The 16,882-nt window shown below is 31.4% G+C and overlaps 2 protein-coding genes across 3 annotated transcripts in view; one reads left to right on the top strand and one right to left on the bottom strand.

The window, feature by feature from the left end:
- The first annotated feature begins 6,096 nt into the window (after positions 1–6,096).
- On the top strand, positions 6,097–7,819 carry LOC123693502. Its single transcript, XM_045638644.1, has 4 exons — positions 6,097–6,184; positions 6,367–6,814; positions 7,234–7,364; positions 7,669–7,819. Exons 1-4 carry the CDS (start codon positions 6,157–6,159, stop codon positions 7,794–7,796), a joined length of 735 nt encoding a protein of 244 aa, XP_045494600.1. The 5' UTR covers positions 6,097–6,156; the 3' UTR covers positions 7,797–7,819.
- Positions 7,820–10,209: 2,390 nt separating this feature from the next.
- Positions 10,210–16,882, bottom strand: part of LOC123693510 — a 44,576-nt gene continuing 37,903 nt past the window's right edge. For both annotated transcript variants that reach the window (XM_045638655.1, XM_045638665.1), the window contains exons 3-5: positions 14,147–14,280; positions 11,928–12,110; positions 10,210–10,853 (exon numbers count right to left, since the gene is read on the bottom strand). In XM_045638655.1, the coding sequence (XP_045494611.1) occupies positions 10,735–10,853; positions 11,928–12,110; positions 14,147–14,280 (436 nt within the window). In that variant the 3' untranslated portion in view covers positions 10,210–10,734. The remainder of the gene's footprint in view (positions 10,854–11,927; positions 12,111–14,146; positions 14,281–16,882) is intronic.

Here is a 16,882-nt window from a genome sequence, read left to right as displayed (position 1 = left end):
GTCTTGCTACACGAAAGATTCGGGTTGAATAAAATCTTGACATTTTACTAAAATCCAAACAATGATGCTAGTAATTTCAAGATGAAATTCTTACCAAAAGTCTCTAGCGAAAGTAAGTAAGCAAGTCCAACGTCGTTAATAGGAATTGCTAAGGATCGCAGAGCGTGTCTAAGTACTTTGATTGATGAGCTACCCACCACCCTCTAATCTCGTCTAATCTCGAAACTTAAACTATTTCAGGACAACGCTTGATAATTTCTTATTACACCTTGCTAACTGAAAATAATATCACAATAGAAGGCATTACATTACTTTTAATAACTTCTATCTGTCGAATGATCAAAATGTGTTGTTATAGAAAAGAAACATTAGAAGTCTTTAGTAGTCTTCATGTATTTTTTTTGATAATTGATAGGTACTTATCTTGTAATAAATCTCATAAAAATATTACCCATATCATAATTATATTTATAACTAGCGTACCGCCCGCAGCTTCGCCCGCTTTGACTAAATTATATACTAAAACCTTCCTCTTGAATCACTCTATCTATTAAAAAAAACCGCATCAAAATCCGTTGCATAGTTTTAAAGATTTAAGCATACAGAGGGACATAGGGACAGAGAAAGCGACTTTGTTTTATGCTATGTAGTGATCTTACGGAATCAGTAATTCTGTAGGTAATTATAATACCTAGGTACATACTTATAACAATTTTAATATTGCGTGTCAATACAATGACATTTAAGTGATTATTAAACCTTGCTCAACCCAAAGAAAAAATATTAAATGCTTTAAAATTTGGTCAGCGTAAGTTTTTAATTACCGGATTTAGCTGGATTACAGCGGCAGACGGCTTAATGTTCCTTCTTTGTGACCAAATCCGTCTCAGTCATTCCTCACCAAACTAAAGTGAATATTTCGCGATACCGTAGTAAGGCTGCATTTTAAAATTTTGATGATTCATGCAGCAAAGTATTTTGTGTTTTAATGAATATTTAAAGGTTTTTTAAACTCATTTTCTAAGCATTCATATTACTCAAATCATAGAAAATGTAATTTAACTAAAAGGCATGCCTAGGTTTATATTTTTTAAGGTACAGTTTATATTATAACTTATCTACTCAAATAATCTGTGTTTGAAGTTTACGTACTCTACAGGAATTATATTCCTGTAGAGTACGTAAACGGTTACAATTTATTATAAAATATAACTAGATTATATTACTTGTCACAGTCACAGTCTTTTAGGTTCCTTGATTTTGTTATTTGCGGTGTGTTGTTTATTAGTGAATGGCTTAAAAATATTAGATGTTTTTGCATTTATTACGCGCAAAACAAAGTAATTACTAATTAGTTAAGAGTTGTTAACACGCTAGATCGAGCTACCTGGTCCATTGTTGTAGGTAATTATCAATTTATGTTTCTACGAAAGACATTTTTATTTTTTATAATGTTAATCCGTTTAGGATTAGTAATTAGTTGTTCGAATTTTTCCAATAAGTAAATGGGGTAGTATATTCGATCATTTAAGCTAGTTTAGTTCAGTATTTATTGGACAGTTAGTGAGTGATGGTGAATTTAAAGGAAGACAGTGAAGGGGCTTCTAGTCCAATGTTGCCACGTAGTCACCATAATTGGGGATCGAGATTCGGTCGGAAACGAGAAGTAAAAAAACAAGAACCTCACAGCCTTCTCGAATTGGAGGAACAGGCTCAAACAACAGTGCGGTTAATGGAAAAACATGGGTCGAAGTCTGAACATAATTATTATAAAGCTATGGATCTTCTGCGTTTGCAATACAATTTGGTAAATCTTTATCCTACACTTTGCTACACTCTTGCTACATTTACTTACAGGCAAGATAAACATTGTAGGTAAATATATAGGTAGGTATATACAATGTATATTTTGCCTATAAATTAATGAAAATGAACTGAATAAGTTTGTGGATGAAACAAGAACATTCCAGGATTAATAAGTGAATTTTAATTAAACTTTAACGTTTCTTTTTCAGAATTTTATTGTAGTCTGCGAGAAATGTCACGGACCACATCTTAACGACGAAATATTGGCTCCGGAGAGATAAATTAGCTATGTAAAAAATATGTTATAAATTATTACCTACATTAAAATACGTAGGTAACTTTGTATGGTTGAAAATATTGTTAATTTTAAATGATAAATCTACAGAAACGTTGATAGAAATATTCAATTAGATAGATGTGATATTTATCATGTTCAGGCTTTTATAATGTGTATATTTTATTCATAATTAATTTATATACCTAGTTATTAAGGAAAATGTAATTTAGGTAATTAAATTTTTATATGACAAAAATTTTCAATGAAATTGAAGTAAATAACATTATTTCATTATATTTATGTGTCTTAATTATTCATTCGCACCTCAATCGTAATTGTAACTGAAGTTGCTTGCTTACACCGATTTAGTATCAATACACCCGAAATTAATGGAATCGCTGACATTCCAAAAACTACCTGTCTGATAAATTTTACTTTTCGTTTTGTATAAAAGATATGAAATATCCTAGATCTGTTATTTGAAATACCTAGTACAAACTTATGTAATCTATAACTTTAAGGGATTTCATAAAGCTATTAAATATTTATGTACCCAACTACACAAACTAGAAAGTCTGGCGGCTTCAGGTATAAATGTTGTATTTAGTTGAATGGAAACTTGAATCAAAGTCGTTACGTAGAGAACAATTTCAGGAACAGCTGTTGCACAATTTTTTTGCGTTTCGTAATGGCAATTAGAATCATATTGAACGATTTTATAACTCCCTATGGTAAGGAGTTTTTAATTACAGTGCTTTCAATCTATTGCGCTCATTATCTAGAAATAATGAAAACGTTTTTAAACTGAACTTTTTATTTAAACACAAAATTTAATTTGATCACTTTTGTTGTTGGTCCCACGACAATAATTAACAATTCTGTTGAAATTTTATAAGGGTTTTTGGCTGTAAACTAGGTTTTATAAGAACCGTTATTTTTGAGGAAATTAAATAATACATATATCGTTGTCGAATATATTTCGCCCCAACATCGCCCGTAGTTCAAATATAGCCTATGACACTCAGGGATTATACACATATAAAACAGTGAAATAATTTTTTAAAATGGTTCAGTAGTTACTGAGATGAAAGCTCTCAAATTAACAAATTTCTCAGCTTTATATTATTAGCACTGACGTAGGTACTTACTACTGTTATAATATAATTCTAATGTGTCAGGCGGCGTAATTTTCAAATTATTTTCACAATTAAGTACAGAGAGCGATAAAAAATGTGGCTCCAATCAGTCGCGTCCTACGATATTACAGCGGAATGCTCCATAGATGGTGCCATTACGAGTGGAACGTAGGAAATTAACTGGTAGCGTGGTGTTAATCTGAGGAAGCAATATACGAGAGGCTCGGCGACGCATTTCTTAATTACAGCAAATCCAACTCAGCTTTAGATTAAGTGATTTCCGATCAGGAAGTGACCTTAGCGCATACTAATCTTATTCAAGTTCGTTTTCAATTACGATAGGCAGGTGTGAAAATTTTTATAACTCGAATTCTGACGACGGTATAGATAATAGAATTAAATATTGCATTAAAATGAATATCTTCAAAATATTATGGTAGAGCTTTTATTTAAAAAGCAAAATATAAAAAAGCAAATCCTTAATCACTGACTCTAGTGCGCTCTAGGTATGTATAAATTGTTTAATTTAATTAAATAAGGAAGCGGCCACTTGAAAATAAAGCACAACTATACTATATGTAGAGGTATAAACTGTTTTTAGTTACCTACCCGTTTCAGGCCCGTTTAACCGTTGTGAACAAGTGAAATAACAACTAAAGTAGGTACCTACCTACCTACACTCTACAGGCACTGAATCATTATCAAGTCAAGTGATACTTTTAAATTGAAATAAATATAAACAAAAGTGCATACTTTCATCTCTAGAGTGGTTTCAGTGTGGGCGAATAAATTAAATTCAACTCTGTGTCGAACATATTGTTGTATAATTAATTGCAGGCATGTTTTCCGTGCCGAAGGTTCGTTAGGTCAAATATATTCTAAAAGCCATTAAACACACACGCAAGGCGCTTGGGTTTGCTGTCACTAATATTGTGCTTTGCATAAAAAGTAAATTTATAAGTTGCTTTATATGTGAGAAAAAGTATTCGTACAAAGAAGCACATAAATAGCCTTATAATATATTAGTAGGTAGGTAGGAAATAACACAAGAGTCTCGGTTGACGTTTAATAATGCTGACGCATAACTTTATTGGCTTACTATTCTCGGTATTATTATATAAACTAGAGCCCAGAGCAAATGAAATGTGACGAAATATAGACAACACGGTATGTATTTAAAAAAATCTTACGTTGTGGGACGGTATGTAGATTGTAGATGTCTGTTAAGTACAGTGCCTGTGTTTAAATTTATGTACATCATTTACGTTGGAAGGATCCCCGTTCAAGTCCCGAGTGAGTTGGTTGTATTTTAATTTTGTGGAAAAACCTGCAATGCAGGTCGTCTATATATAAGATGATAAAAAGAATGTCCACCCTTAGGACGCCTGCTTTATAATGCTATGTAAACGAAAATATGCATCCAGTATGCTGTAGTTTGTATAATTTTAAAATTCTTTAATCTAACCGTCAAACTCTATTCATTTAAAAGTATAAAAGTAGAGCGATAATGTGTTAATAATAATGTTATCAAGGGGCGTAGGCATGTGACGACCCCATCGCCCACGGTTGGAATATCTATTGTCTACGTGACAGTAGATATTCCACCCGTGCAATCAGTCAACCCGCAGGACACCTTGTGGCGGGGTGTCGGGGAGTAGCGACCCCGCGGGAACCGAGTGCTCCCGGGGGAGGCCCCTGTCTTCATCTCCGGCTTGCCTTCACCGGCCGGTCGGAGTGAAGCCTGACGAGGACAGGACCCCCACCTCTGGCTTGCCTTAACCGGCCGGCCAGAGTGGAGTCGCGAGAGCTTTTAGCTCGAAGGAATTTGGAAGGAATCGAAGGAATTTGGATGCGAAGTGTAAGTGGCGAGTGGGCACGTGATGCTGGACCCTCAGGGAGCGCGTGATCGTCGTTTAAAGTCCAAGGACGCCTCTCCACCCTTAGCTGCTCACAATATGTTGCCCCCTTGTCGCACTATTGCAGCGACTTATTTCGGGGGCCCATACAGTGAGAGGGCGAGTCACCACCTGCCAACATATTTTTACTTTCTTTTAGTAGAAAGGCAGGTGCCATAGTTTCCAATAGTCCCCAAATACCGGCCCATTTAACATCCCACTCCATAGCCCAATTTATTTTGTTTTCCCATATCTCGAAATAGTCCTACATCGGCCGCAGACTGCCTAGGACTGTATCTCTATAGTGCAGTCATGGGCAGGCTGCGGCTGGTGTCCCACAACACAGTAAAGTTCTCTAAAGGGCCTCTGCGTGTTGGATCCGTGTCCCCACGTAAGCCTTCCAAAGGACCGGGTACCTTCCTTATGATGGTACCCGAGTATTATGGAATGTTATCAAGAATGCACTTAATAGGACTCAAATGTTTTTAGATATATATATTAATATCTAAAAGTGACATACTTAATCCCGATATAGGAATTATGATACACGAGTTACTCTAAGAAAGACACATTAATAAAATCTTAAATGGAAATTATCAATAAAAATACAATTAAATTGAATACAATTTCACTTTTTTTATTGATGACCTGACTTCGAAGCGAAATCACACTGCTTCTTCTTTCAATAAATTAAATAGAATAAAGGACTTAACTAAATTTGTTATATAATTAATAATTATGTATATACAAGTTTCTTTCGGTTTGTTAAATCTTTCTAAAATAAATTTACCTATGGGCTGAATTTCAGACTACCTAAGTTTATGGAATTTAAAATTTTAGGAACAGAAAGACTACCTACCGTTGATTTTTACATAAGTAATATAACCAAATCACGTTTTTCATGAATAAATGTACCAATTTAACGTGTTTTATATTCTAAATCTGATAAGCATAAATGGAAATTGAAAATTGGCGTGTCGATAACGTTTTAAGCATCGTGAGTTTTATCAGCTATCGAATATAGTTTGAAATACAGCACAGAATGCGTAGTTATATAACGAGGTTATTAGGTGAGTTTAAAGGATTCAAATTCAATAACATTTCATTCGAAAAATTACGTAAATTGATTACTTGATAAATTTTAATTTCTCCATAATCATTTAATATAATAGGGTTATTTTATAGAATAACATAATAATCATCTAAAGATAACATTCTACATAATTATCTAATACCAGCAAAATTATTTCAGTGGTGGATTTATTACTCATCACACACAAAGTGCACAGCTTCCAGATACGCGATGCCGATTTAAATCGGATTTTAGATTACTTGCGAGAGGACAAATATGAAGAAAGCAATAAAAGTAATTTGGAAAGTAAGGAAATCGTACCCGCTATTCCAAGCTTAAATAGAGGACTAAGCGGTGTTTATCGAACATCTCAATATAGTAACGACGATGGGGAAAGTAGGGTCTTGCGTGATATCACTGATACCGCGCCGAATTTTGAAGATTTAGCAAAAATTTTAACCCAAAAATCACAACCAATAAATACACGTCTGCCTACATTCGATCGAGAGGCTTCTGTTTCGAAATACAATGACGGAGGGAACAATGCTCATGATTATTCAAAAGTATACTTGGTTTTGGATCCCCGAGCAAAAATTAATAATGCGGATTTGAAAAGCATAGGCGATATGTAAGTATTCAAGCTTGAGCGCGTGCAAAAGATTCGTAATTAAAAAATCAACATTTTCACCCATTTACACATCGTTAGTATGCCATTGAGGCGGTTTGACTTGGATGCCTGCAAGCATATCAAAGTAGGGAGCTTTTAAAATATAAAACCACTCTTAACAATGTGCATTCAATTTTTAAATATTATATACGTTAATTTTAATAAGTATTTGTTTACTATTGCATGCAGTAGAGACAAAACATTTGTTTTGGGCACAATAGACGTGTTACCAAGAATAAATTGACTAATACATCTTTATGGCTAAGCTTTTAGCCGCCGTTATAAGTAATTTTACCTCTCGGTCGCACTATTTACATCTATAATATATTCTATTTTATTTAAAACTATGTTTCTTATGTTCATTATTGTAATTATTTAAGAGTATCGTCACTTTTATCTGGTAAAGGAAAAATGAATAAAAACCCAAAACCTAAAAAGCAGCAACGTTATAAAGGATTTGCTGTAATCGATGATTTTTTGGCAAGACGAAGAAATAGAGATTCCAATGAGAGTAAGACATTTTAATTTACTTATAACAAGTATTATAAATTAATGAGCTAATAGTAGACATAACTCAAAGGTTATTTCGTATACATAAAGGAATTTTTATTGTATTTTCTTTTAACATACATAGTGTTTTATATTCGTTTCAGTATCTTTTATTGCTAGCTTAAGCAAATGGCGCTTGTTAATTTTCAATTATTTTATAATAATAATAACAACAACCATCATCATCATTATCGTTGTGTTTGTGCTATTTGTGATATTACTACAAGGGTATAATAATAATATATTATACAAATATTTTTCTTCAGAATTTTCAAAGGATTCAATTGAACGTGATTACAAGCAGAAAAGAGCGAGGAATGATTACAGCGGAGGCTCTGGGCGCACTGCGATACCATATATAGGACATCGAGCTGATATTTATGAAAGAGAATAATTTGTGATATATAACATGAAATAATAAACGGGATTCTTATAGAAATTGTTTTTTCGACGTCTTACATAAGAATTGTTAGAGTGAGGTTAACAATTGTTATAGGTAAAGGGGGTTTCTTAGTTTCTAAAACAGAGTCTAAACTACAAATTTATGTTTTTATTAATTTGTATCTGAAATATAAAAAAACCAGTGAAAATTAAATCGATATTGATATGAAAATAATATAGCATCGACCATCTACAGAACGACCTTTGTCCTTTGGAGTGAAATGCAGCAGATTGTACAATACAAAAAGAGAGTCCTTTTTATTGAAAGTTAAATTTATTTTGTTGCTCTTAAGAATAGTTCGTTAGGTATCAGACATTATTTATTCTTACCTTCGGTTTCAAACGTTAGACCACTATTAGATGGTTTTTTTATAAGTTATAATTCTACGATTATTTTGCTATACAAATTGGCAATATCCGTAGAAGGTTAATAAAATCAAACAACACATTGTCTTAGATATTTTACTAATGCATACCTTTCTATAAGTTAAGATACAAGTATATCACAGTCATCACTTTACCAAGTGCTTCAATATAAATAATCCTGTATTACATTAAAGTACTTACAAGTAATAAGAATACCTATATAATTATATTGTTTCTCTAGTTACAATATTGACTAGTAATTATGATTGAACTACTAATGATATGAATGATTTGTGAAAATATGTTTGTTTTTAAGTTCTATGGTGCCGTGTTTAGGATAAAGCTCTTGAATGAAATGAAATTAAATGAATTTAAATGTGAAGCAGAAAATAGCACGAATAGCCAGTTTAAAAATTAGTTTTTGCAATAATTCGTTAATAAAAATCAATCTTTAGGAATATTTTATTCAGGATACTGATTTATAGAGGTAGGTACGAATATATTATATAACATATAATATTATTTATTCTAAGAAAAATATTCCTTTCCGTGCGTTTAAAATTTCATGGCTTTTATGTTAGTATGATACGATAATAATTGTTAAATGGGTGAGTTTGGACATTTTCACCAACATTTTGCTAAGCATGCACTATATTTTACAAATAACTTGAAAGGTAATTAATTATGTTTTATAATGACAATTAGGAGTCATTTATTAATTGTGGTAGAATTTCTTACTTTAAAATCTAATCTTAATACAGATCTAAAATATTTTTGGTGTTATATACCATAATAATACTATCATATTTATTATATTAAATGGATATACTTATGTAGATACGATAGGAATGTGTCATTTGGAAAAGTTGTATCAAAATGTATATGGTAATATGTAATTAGATATTTTATGTTCCGAAATTGTTTTAAATCATTATAAAATATTATGTGCTCCACAATATAAATTAACAATGTGTATCTATACAACATAATACAATTTCACAATATAAAGATTTTAATTAATATAAAATTAATAACACTCTATAACTATACGAAAGAATAAATATAACATCAATTAAATATAAAGCAACACGCTTTATAAAACATTTTAACACCCCTTTGACAAATAAGTAGCAGATAATTAATAAAAACATAAATAGTTTTATGGTAAGTACATATAAAAAATCAAAACACACAGGTACCTACATTTTATTGATGGCTTAACGCTTAGAGCTTTCATATATGTAAGTATTACATTAGTTATAATCGATTACATCGAGTATTTTACGTTACGTTGCTAATTCATATCTTGTGTAAATACTACGTACAGGACATTATAATAATTGACTAGATAATGCATGTAATGACTAGGCCAATTTATTTTAAAATCAGAGTTCATGTTAGGGCAGGACTGAAATTCAAGTAATCTCATAAAATTCATATTATGTGCATTAGTGGTGAAATTACCTAAACTTATTATAGAGTAAGTGCTAGTCAAAATGTTATGTTTAATAAATGATTAATTTATTATGTATATCATAATCTTTTCATCATTAACGATGGGCTAAATAGTATTCTTTCTAGATCACTCATTATACAGGGATCGTTCATATGTTAGGATGGATCGGTAGACAACATTGACTGCAAAACATTAGAATGATATGTTCATTTTGAAAAAAAATGATCCGAAGCGATTTATAAAACAGAACTTTTTTGGTTGGATCCGAATGAATTTTTTGTTATTTGAAATGAAATTTTTCATTAATATTGCTGAATACATTATACATTTAATGATTGCTGAATAATTCATTTATAATCCCTCCCTAATTTTTCTCCAATGTATGAGCGAACCCTGTAATTTATAAATATATTTGCGAAAATTAATTGTTAATATAATTTATGATTTTTTGTCACTAAATGTTTATAAAGTATTAATATACATATATAGGTATGTACCATAAAAAGTTCATTAAATAAATATAAATCTTATAGTAGGTTTAATCCGTATTAATGAACTATTGGAAGACAATTAATAATCAAATTGAAATATAGAAACATTTATAACTGAACTTCAGTCTGGTAGTATATTCTCCAAGGATAATAATTATTGTTTTGAGCCTGAGAGCGTCGCTCAAACGAAACTAAATATCGTAGAAATGTACTTTCAAATGTACTCGTACTTAAATGAAATTGATCCCTCTCCAGGCATTATGCAATTATCATTTGCAACTACTTACTTAAATATTATTTTAGAGAATTAAATTTATTGATGTATATAAGTTTATTAATTTATTAGAATGACTAGATCATTATCTACAAAACTGAATCATTAACTACACTGTAGCGTAACTAAATAATCAATTTAATGGACCCTTTCATTTCTACTCTACGTTCTCGTTCCGTGGAATACATGCACTGTTAACAGTTTATGAACACTTTGCGTCCAATTCCAATATCTGCGTTGGACTATTTTCCTTTAAATATTCTTGGTGCACGCTGGGCCGCCTCGTAGGCGAGACTTGACACCCTCAGAGGTAGTTCGGCCGCGACATGCAACAAAGGACTCCCATACCTTTGTATAGAGATCCTCTTCGCTTGTTTCTCCATAGGCCGTTAACGTCGTCTCCTTTAAGCGCAATATTGCTTTCTGCAACAAATGTACTTTCATTGAGATAGAATTAATTTCAAGTCAATATTATGATACGCTTTCAGTAAAATGCATTCATAACGTATTTCATCGTGGATTGATAATGCCAGACTCTAATAATTTTATAGGATTGATTGGATTTTCTGTCTATTGATTGAACGGCTTAAATAGAAAGAATTTTTTGTGTATAAAATTACTTCACTGGCTCATTTACTAAGTTATTAAATTTTCTCAACATACAATAAAAAAAATCACAATCTTTTCCGTAACAACGACTTTGAAATTTGAATACCTTTGTGGGGAGTGATTATACCTATTAATATACCGTATGATTTTAAACTAATTATTGTGTTAAATTAAAAAGATTAACATGAAGTACCTATATCTATAACTATTTCATTAGATAATGTTCTGGAAAAATGTACAAAACTGAGAATACGAACGTCTTTGTTACAAATGTAAATGTAATGGGATAAGAAATGAACGTGTTTTGTATCGCACTGCGGCTGACTGTTCCTAATGCGTATGAAGTATCTGGGGGACAAAAGCTATTAATATTCTCTTATACGCGTGGAATAGCGGATAATCTTTTCTATCATCTGGAGAGAAGGGAGATTCTGGACGAATTACATAGCGATAATCCAGATTAAAGTATTACTAGAAGATTTTAGAGAAAATTTAAGAACATTCATGAAAATTGAATTCAGTAAAACGGGAATAAAGACTTTTACGAGTATCTATTCGCATTATGGAATAAAATAAATCACACTGTTTTTCATGTCCAATAATTTAAATTATTAATGTTAAAAAAGACCACCTATAAAAGTTCGACTCAATACGAATGTCTAAAGAGGTATTGTCACACTATTCCTGAATATTTCGAGGTGTTTAAACGAGCTATTTAAACAACAAGAATGTAGAGCAATATAAGAGACAACAGATACACCTACTGTTACCGCTTACATATAATACCGTGAACCGTAAAACCGTGAAAAATTCAATGCAATCTATATTGTCTATCACATTTTAAAATAAAGCCGATAAATATTACAATTTTCTTTAATTTCAACTTACCTAAGTGATTGAGGGTTTCATGCGGCGGGAGGTATTCTTGAATATCGCTGACTATTCTGGTGATTTCTTGTGTGTCTTTAGCGATACTGCACAGTTCCTCTTGATTAAAATCCGGTGTAATCTGCTTACACAGCAATATCTGGCTGATCACGTTGCCGAAGTTTGATGGACCGGCACGATTCTCTGTTGGAAATGTTGGTATTTTCCAAGTTTATTTAATTTATGCGACACAGTGATAGGATAGGAAAAGACTATAAATTTTATACAGATGAATATCAATATTGTGTAATATTAAATGTTAAACATACTTTATAACAATTTTGTGAGTTTATTAATGTATTATGATTTATGATGAAGTGGTTCAAAGATCATAAGAAAATATACCTATAGTAAATAAAAAATTAATGTTCCTGAAAATATCAGCCAGTTTTAAAACGTTACATTATCTTAACATAATTATGAATATTATGTGTATGTGTGAATAATATTCACATACTAATTACTTATCTTTAAAAAAAAGCATGCTTATGAAAAAACGATATTCAGGTAAAACGCTTTTGGTTTTTAAACTAACGATCCGAAGCCGTAGTCGTTAGCGTATAGGACAGCCAGTGACATTTGAGGTAGAGCATATTCTGTGACCTCAATATTTCAACAGCTCATTATTCTAATTATATGAAAAACAATGTAAAATCAACAAAAAATATAATTTAATAAAAAGACGAATACGAGTGTACGTAGAGTACAAAATAATTACTCACGTAGTATCAAAGTCAATTAAAGTACATAATCAGCGCACGAATGTTAAATTTGTTTTTATTTTATATCTAGATGTACTCATTTTTGTGTTGTGCATGAATAATTTATTCTTTGTGTAAAATTTAATTCTAAGTACGACTCACTATTCATAACAGATTGTTGGAATGAAAGTGATGTATTATTAAAATAAAATGAATTTTTAAAGTATGCTTTTCACATATTTTTATCATTAATTGAATTTGTCATTCATATTGTGTGTTTCTTTAAGCTTATTTCAAGTGAGAATTTGATAGAAAGCCTCGGCTTCGGCACATATAGAGCCCGAATCTCTAGCTTAGTTAGTAGGTACTGTCAGCCTGAATTTGTAGGTTGAGCCTGTCGAGAAACTGACAGTAGTTCAGGATACATCGCCCATTTTGCAAGTGACTACTATCAAGCTAATTTTCCGTTTGTAGCTTTATTTTGATGAGACGCCCAATAATTTCGTGTACGAAAGTCTCGATTGTGGTAGCTAACAGAGATAACAAGGATAAAAATTTTTGATTTGATGGTTCTCAAATATTTATTACTAAGAACTGAATTTTTTTTTGTTCAATCTCAAGATAATTACCTAAATTATTCGAAAAAATATTTGTCCTACAAAATCTATGGTTGGTTCAAAGAGTCCCCCTTTCCAAAGTGTATCGATAACGAGGTCATCATAAATAATTACTAACAAGCTGATTTTTTTGTTTTCACTTCGTTAATGTTTATATAATTCAACAGACATATTGTCCTACAAATTGCGTAATAAATATTTGAGAACCATCAAATCAAAAAATTGTATCCTTGTTATCTCTGTTAGCTACCACAATCGAGAGTTTCGTACACGAAATTATTGGGTGTCTCATGAAAATAAAGCTACAAACGGAAAATCAGCTTGATAGTAGTCACTTGCAAAAATGGGCGATGTATCCTGAACAATTTCATCGAGTTTTGTACAATGACACAGGGAACTAAAATCAAACTTGTTTCTTTGTTTTGTGTCTATTTAAAGGAATGTCCATTGTACCATATTATCTACAACTAATTGATTGAGGGTTCCTTGCTATCTAGAGCGTTTACACTTAGGTACACTTTCATTTATCTAATTGCCCATACGATCCCTAAATCTCGTTTACTAAATCCTTACCAATTTATAAGTCTTTAGATATAAAGTAAATTATTTAATATGGTAAGATACAATGCATATTTTTTTTAACAAAAAACTAAACCACCTTCAAATTTTTTAAAATTGTCCTCATTTAAATGGAACTACAAGAGAAGCACCAGTTTTAAAAATAAAAAAGAAAGAGTCTTCAAATTGACCCAGTCAAAGAGTTGAGGTGACAAATACAAAAATAAAATAAAAATACAGTCGCATTGCGAAACTCTTGAAGTCTCTTAAAAAATTAATAATGTCATATTATACTCGTAATTACCATAATAAGATGTCATGTCCATTGGCACTAATTGCACCAATCTGTGGCACTTGGCAAGTTCCCGAAGCAGTAGTTGCGACATAAAGTATAATAGCACCAATTGAGGCTGCTCAGCACAGCCCTCCCCGCCAGACCTATAAAAATACTTTTTTCAGACAATTGTAATGTGGAATACCTACCTATGTTTATTGACAAAGCAGCTGTTCCGTAGAGAGTAGTAGGTATATTTCATAATGGGGTTTAGTTTCATTAATATTTTAGTGTATCTTTTGTTTGATATGACACACACAATTTCGCTTGCTCTTAGAAAAAATACTAGCATTTTATCCCGTTTTTACAAAATTTTCACTGATGTTCCGCTCCTATTGGTCGTAGCATGATGTTAGGCAGCTTTCCTCGATAAAGGGATTATACTAAGAACACAAACGAAAACAGAACTATTCAATTAGAACTAGCAGTTCTTGCTTACATGATGTATGAGAGATATCGATTCTGGCAAATAAATTATGATTTGATTTTAATTATATACATACATCTATTAGTTACATAAAGATGTAACTAGATGAAACTATGTACATGTGTATATTGTATACAATACAGTATACTTGCATGTTATATAAGTCTTATTCTTGTAAGATTGCTGTAATGATTTGCGGTAAGGTAAGATGACTGTGGTTTATTTTGAAAATATTGGAAAAAGATTAAATGAGGTGTCAGACAGCCCTTTGAGGTTTTCACAATATGTAATTTATCATTGTTACCCCATTTATAATCAGTAATGAATCAGCAACAAATAATAAGCGCTAACTATGTTTATTTACCGATTCCAAACGTGATTAATAACATTTTATGACGTATATCGATAGTGTACTTTCAGTTTGTAACAAATTTTTTTTTTATTTGAGCACTATTTCATAGGTATTATAATTAATAAGGAACTACATTTGAAATTTATTAATTTGTTTAAGTTTCAGTCTTTGTATAAGAGGCATATATATATAACCAGAACGAGTAGGTACCTACGCCCATTCATATGAAATAATTATTCGAATATCCACTTCCAATATTCATTCTTGGAAAATCATCTCGCTGCTACGAGTATGCATCCATAAAAACGATTCCTGAAAAATCATTCCAACACTTTTTGTGGATGTGGATGCTTCCTATCACAATATCGCTATTATGTCTGCTTTTATTGTTGCTTAGAAAATAATACAAGCGGCGGAAGCTTTTTTAAAATATGAATTTCTAAAGTTACCTAGACTTAGACATTGGACCTTAGACAGTTGTAACCTTCGTGTCCGTTTCATATTAAAATTATCAAATAACTTTCGTAATCAAATAAATGTTTTATGGAACGATCACTGAAGCGATAAGAGTGGAATATCTCTTTGAAGTGTCTGAGACCGCACAATAGATAGATTTATTAGTTTCGCGGTTTACCGCGCTTAAGGAACCCATTTGGGAATCGGAACTTTTACCATTGTAATTGGTCTCTTTTATATTTCATTCGGGTTAGAAAGGTCGTTACTAGTCTTTTGATATGCTAATATTGTTGGTTTAATATTGTCAGTGCGGATTTGTTGGCATTAATCGTCGAGTTATCAATGTTCGTCAGCTATGTCCTTCGTTATAATAAATATTGTTCAAAGTATAACTTGGCGTTTATCAAATTTAACAGAATATTTTTTATGTTTAAAAAATCGCATTTTAGCTATAAAGCAATTTTAGTAAATAAATATTATTTATTTACTCTATTCAGGACCACCACTTTTAATTATTAATTCCATGTGATATACTAAACAGTAAGCATAGTTGTATGAGGATTTTTCCTCATAATATATTCCAGCCACCCAGTATGAATGAAAAAACTTTTAGGATATTCTATGAAATCTGCAATCCTTTATCTCCAAAAACGTATATTGTCGTTTTTCTTTTGAATATATTTTATCTTTGTTCTAGCGTTAATTTTAAATTTGCATTCAACATAAATGCATGAAAATATTATTCTAAAACTGTATTGTTCTTCGTAAAAATCAATACACATAATCTACATATATTATGTTGATACCAAGTTAATCAGTGGAAAAAGATGATTAAATACGTATATATGTTAGGAGAAAAGTTTCTTGCTCTGTTCTAATGATATTTAAAGAAATTCAACATTAACTATCTAGCTTTGTGTAGGTACATAACTACTCTACATATTTCGCAATAAAAGGTAGCCTATGTCCTTTCTCGGTTATCAATATAGGTATCTCCATACCAAATTTCATGCAAATTGGTTCAGTAGTTTAGGCGTGATTGAGTAACAGACAGACAGACAGAGTTACTTTCGCATTTATAATATTATTATAGTATGGATAGCATTGTACGTCAAGTTAATGTAGCTTTCGTACGTTTAAACTAAACAGCAATAGAGATTGAGAATAGATGCCGGAATTGATGGAAAACATGTGTAAATAAACGAAACAAGAACATTTTATTAAACAAGGAAAATTATTATTATAAGATTATATACCTACTAGATGTTTTAAGATCGAAACAAAGTTCATTAATTAGATTTCAGTTTCATTAAGAAATTAAAATTCCACGAAAGCTTGCGAATATTGGGTTAGCGTCAAGTAGGTAATGGTTTATGTCAGGAAAAGCTAGCAAATTATACGTAAATTTGCTAGCCTTGGTACAAAATACTGTTGTACGAACTGGCTCAGAGGAACTGCACGTCCGCAAAAT

Source organism: Colias croceus, chromosome 1 (genome assembly GCF_905220415.1).
Source record: "Colias croceus chromosome 1, ilColCroc2.1".
Lineage (NCBI taxonomy): Eukaryota > Metazoa > Arthropoda > Insecta > Lepidoptera > Pieridae > Colias > Colias croceus.
This window is presented reverse-complemented; position numbering and strand designations above follow the sequence as displayed.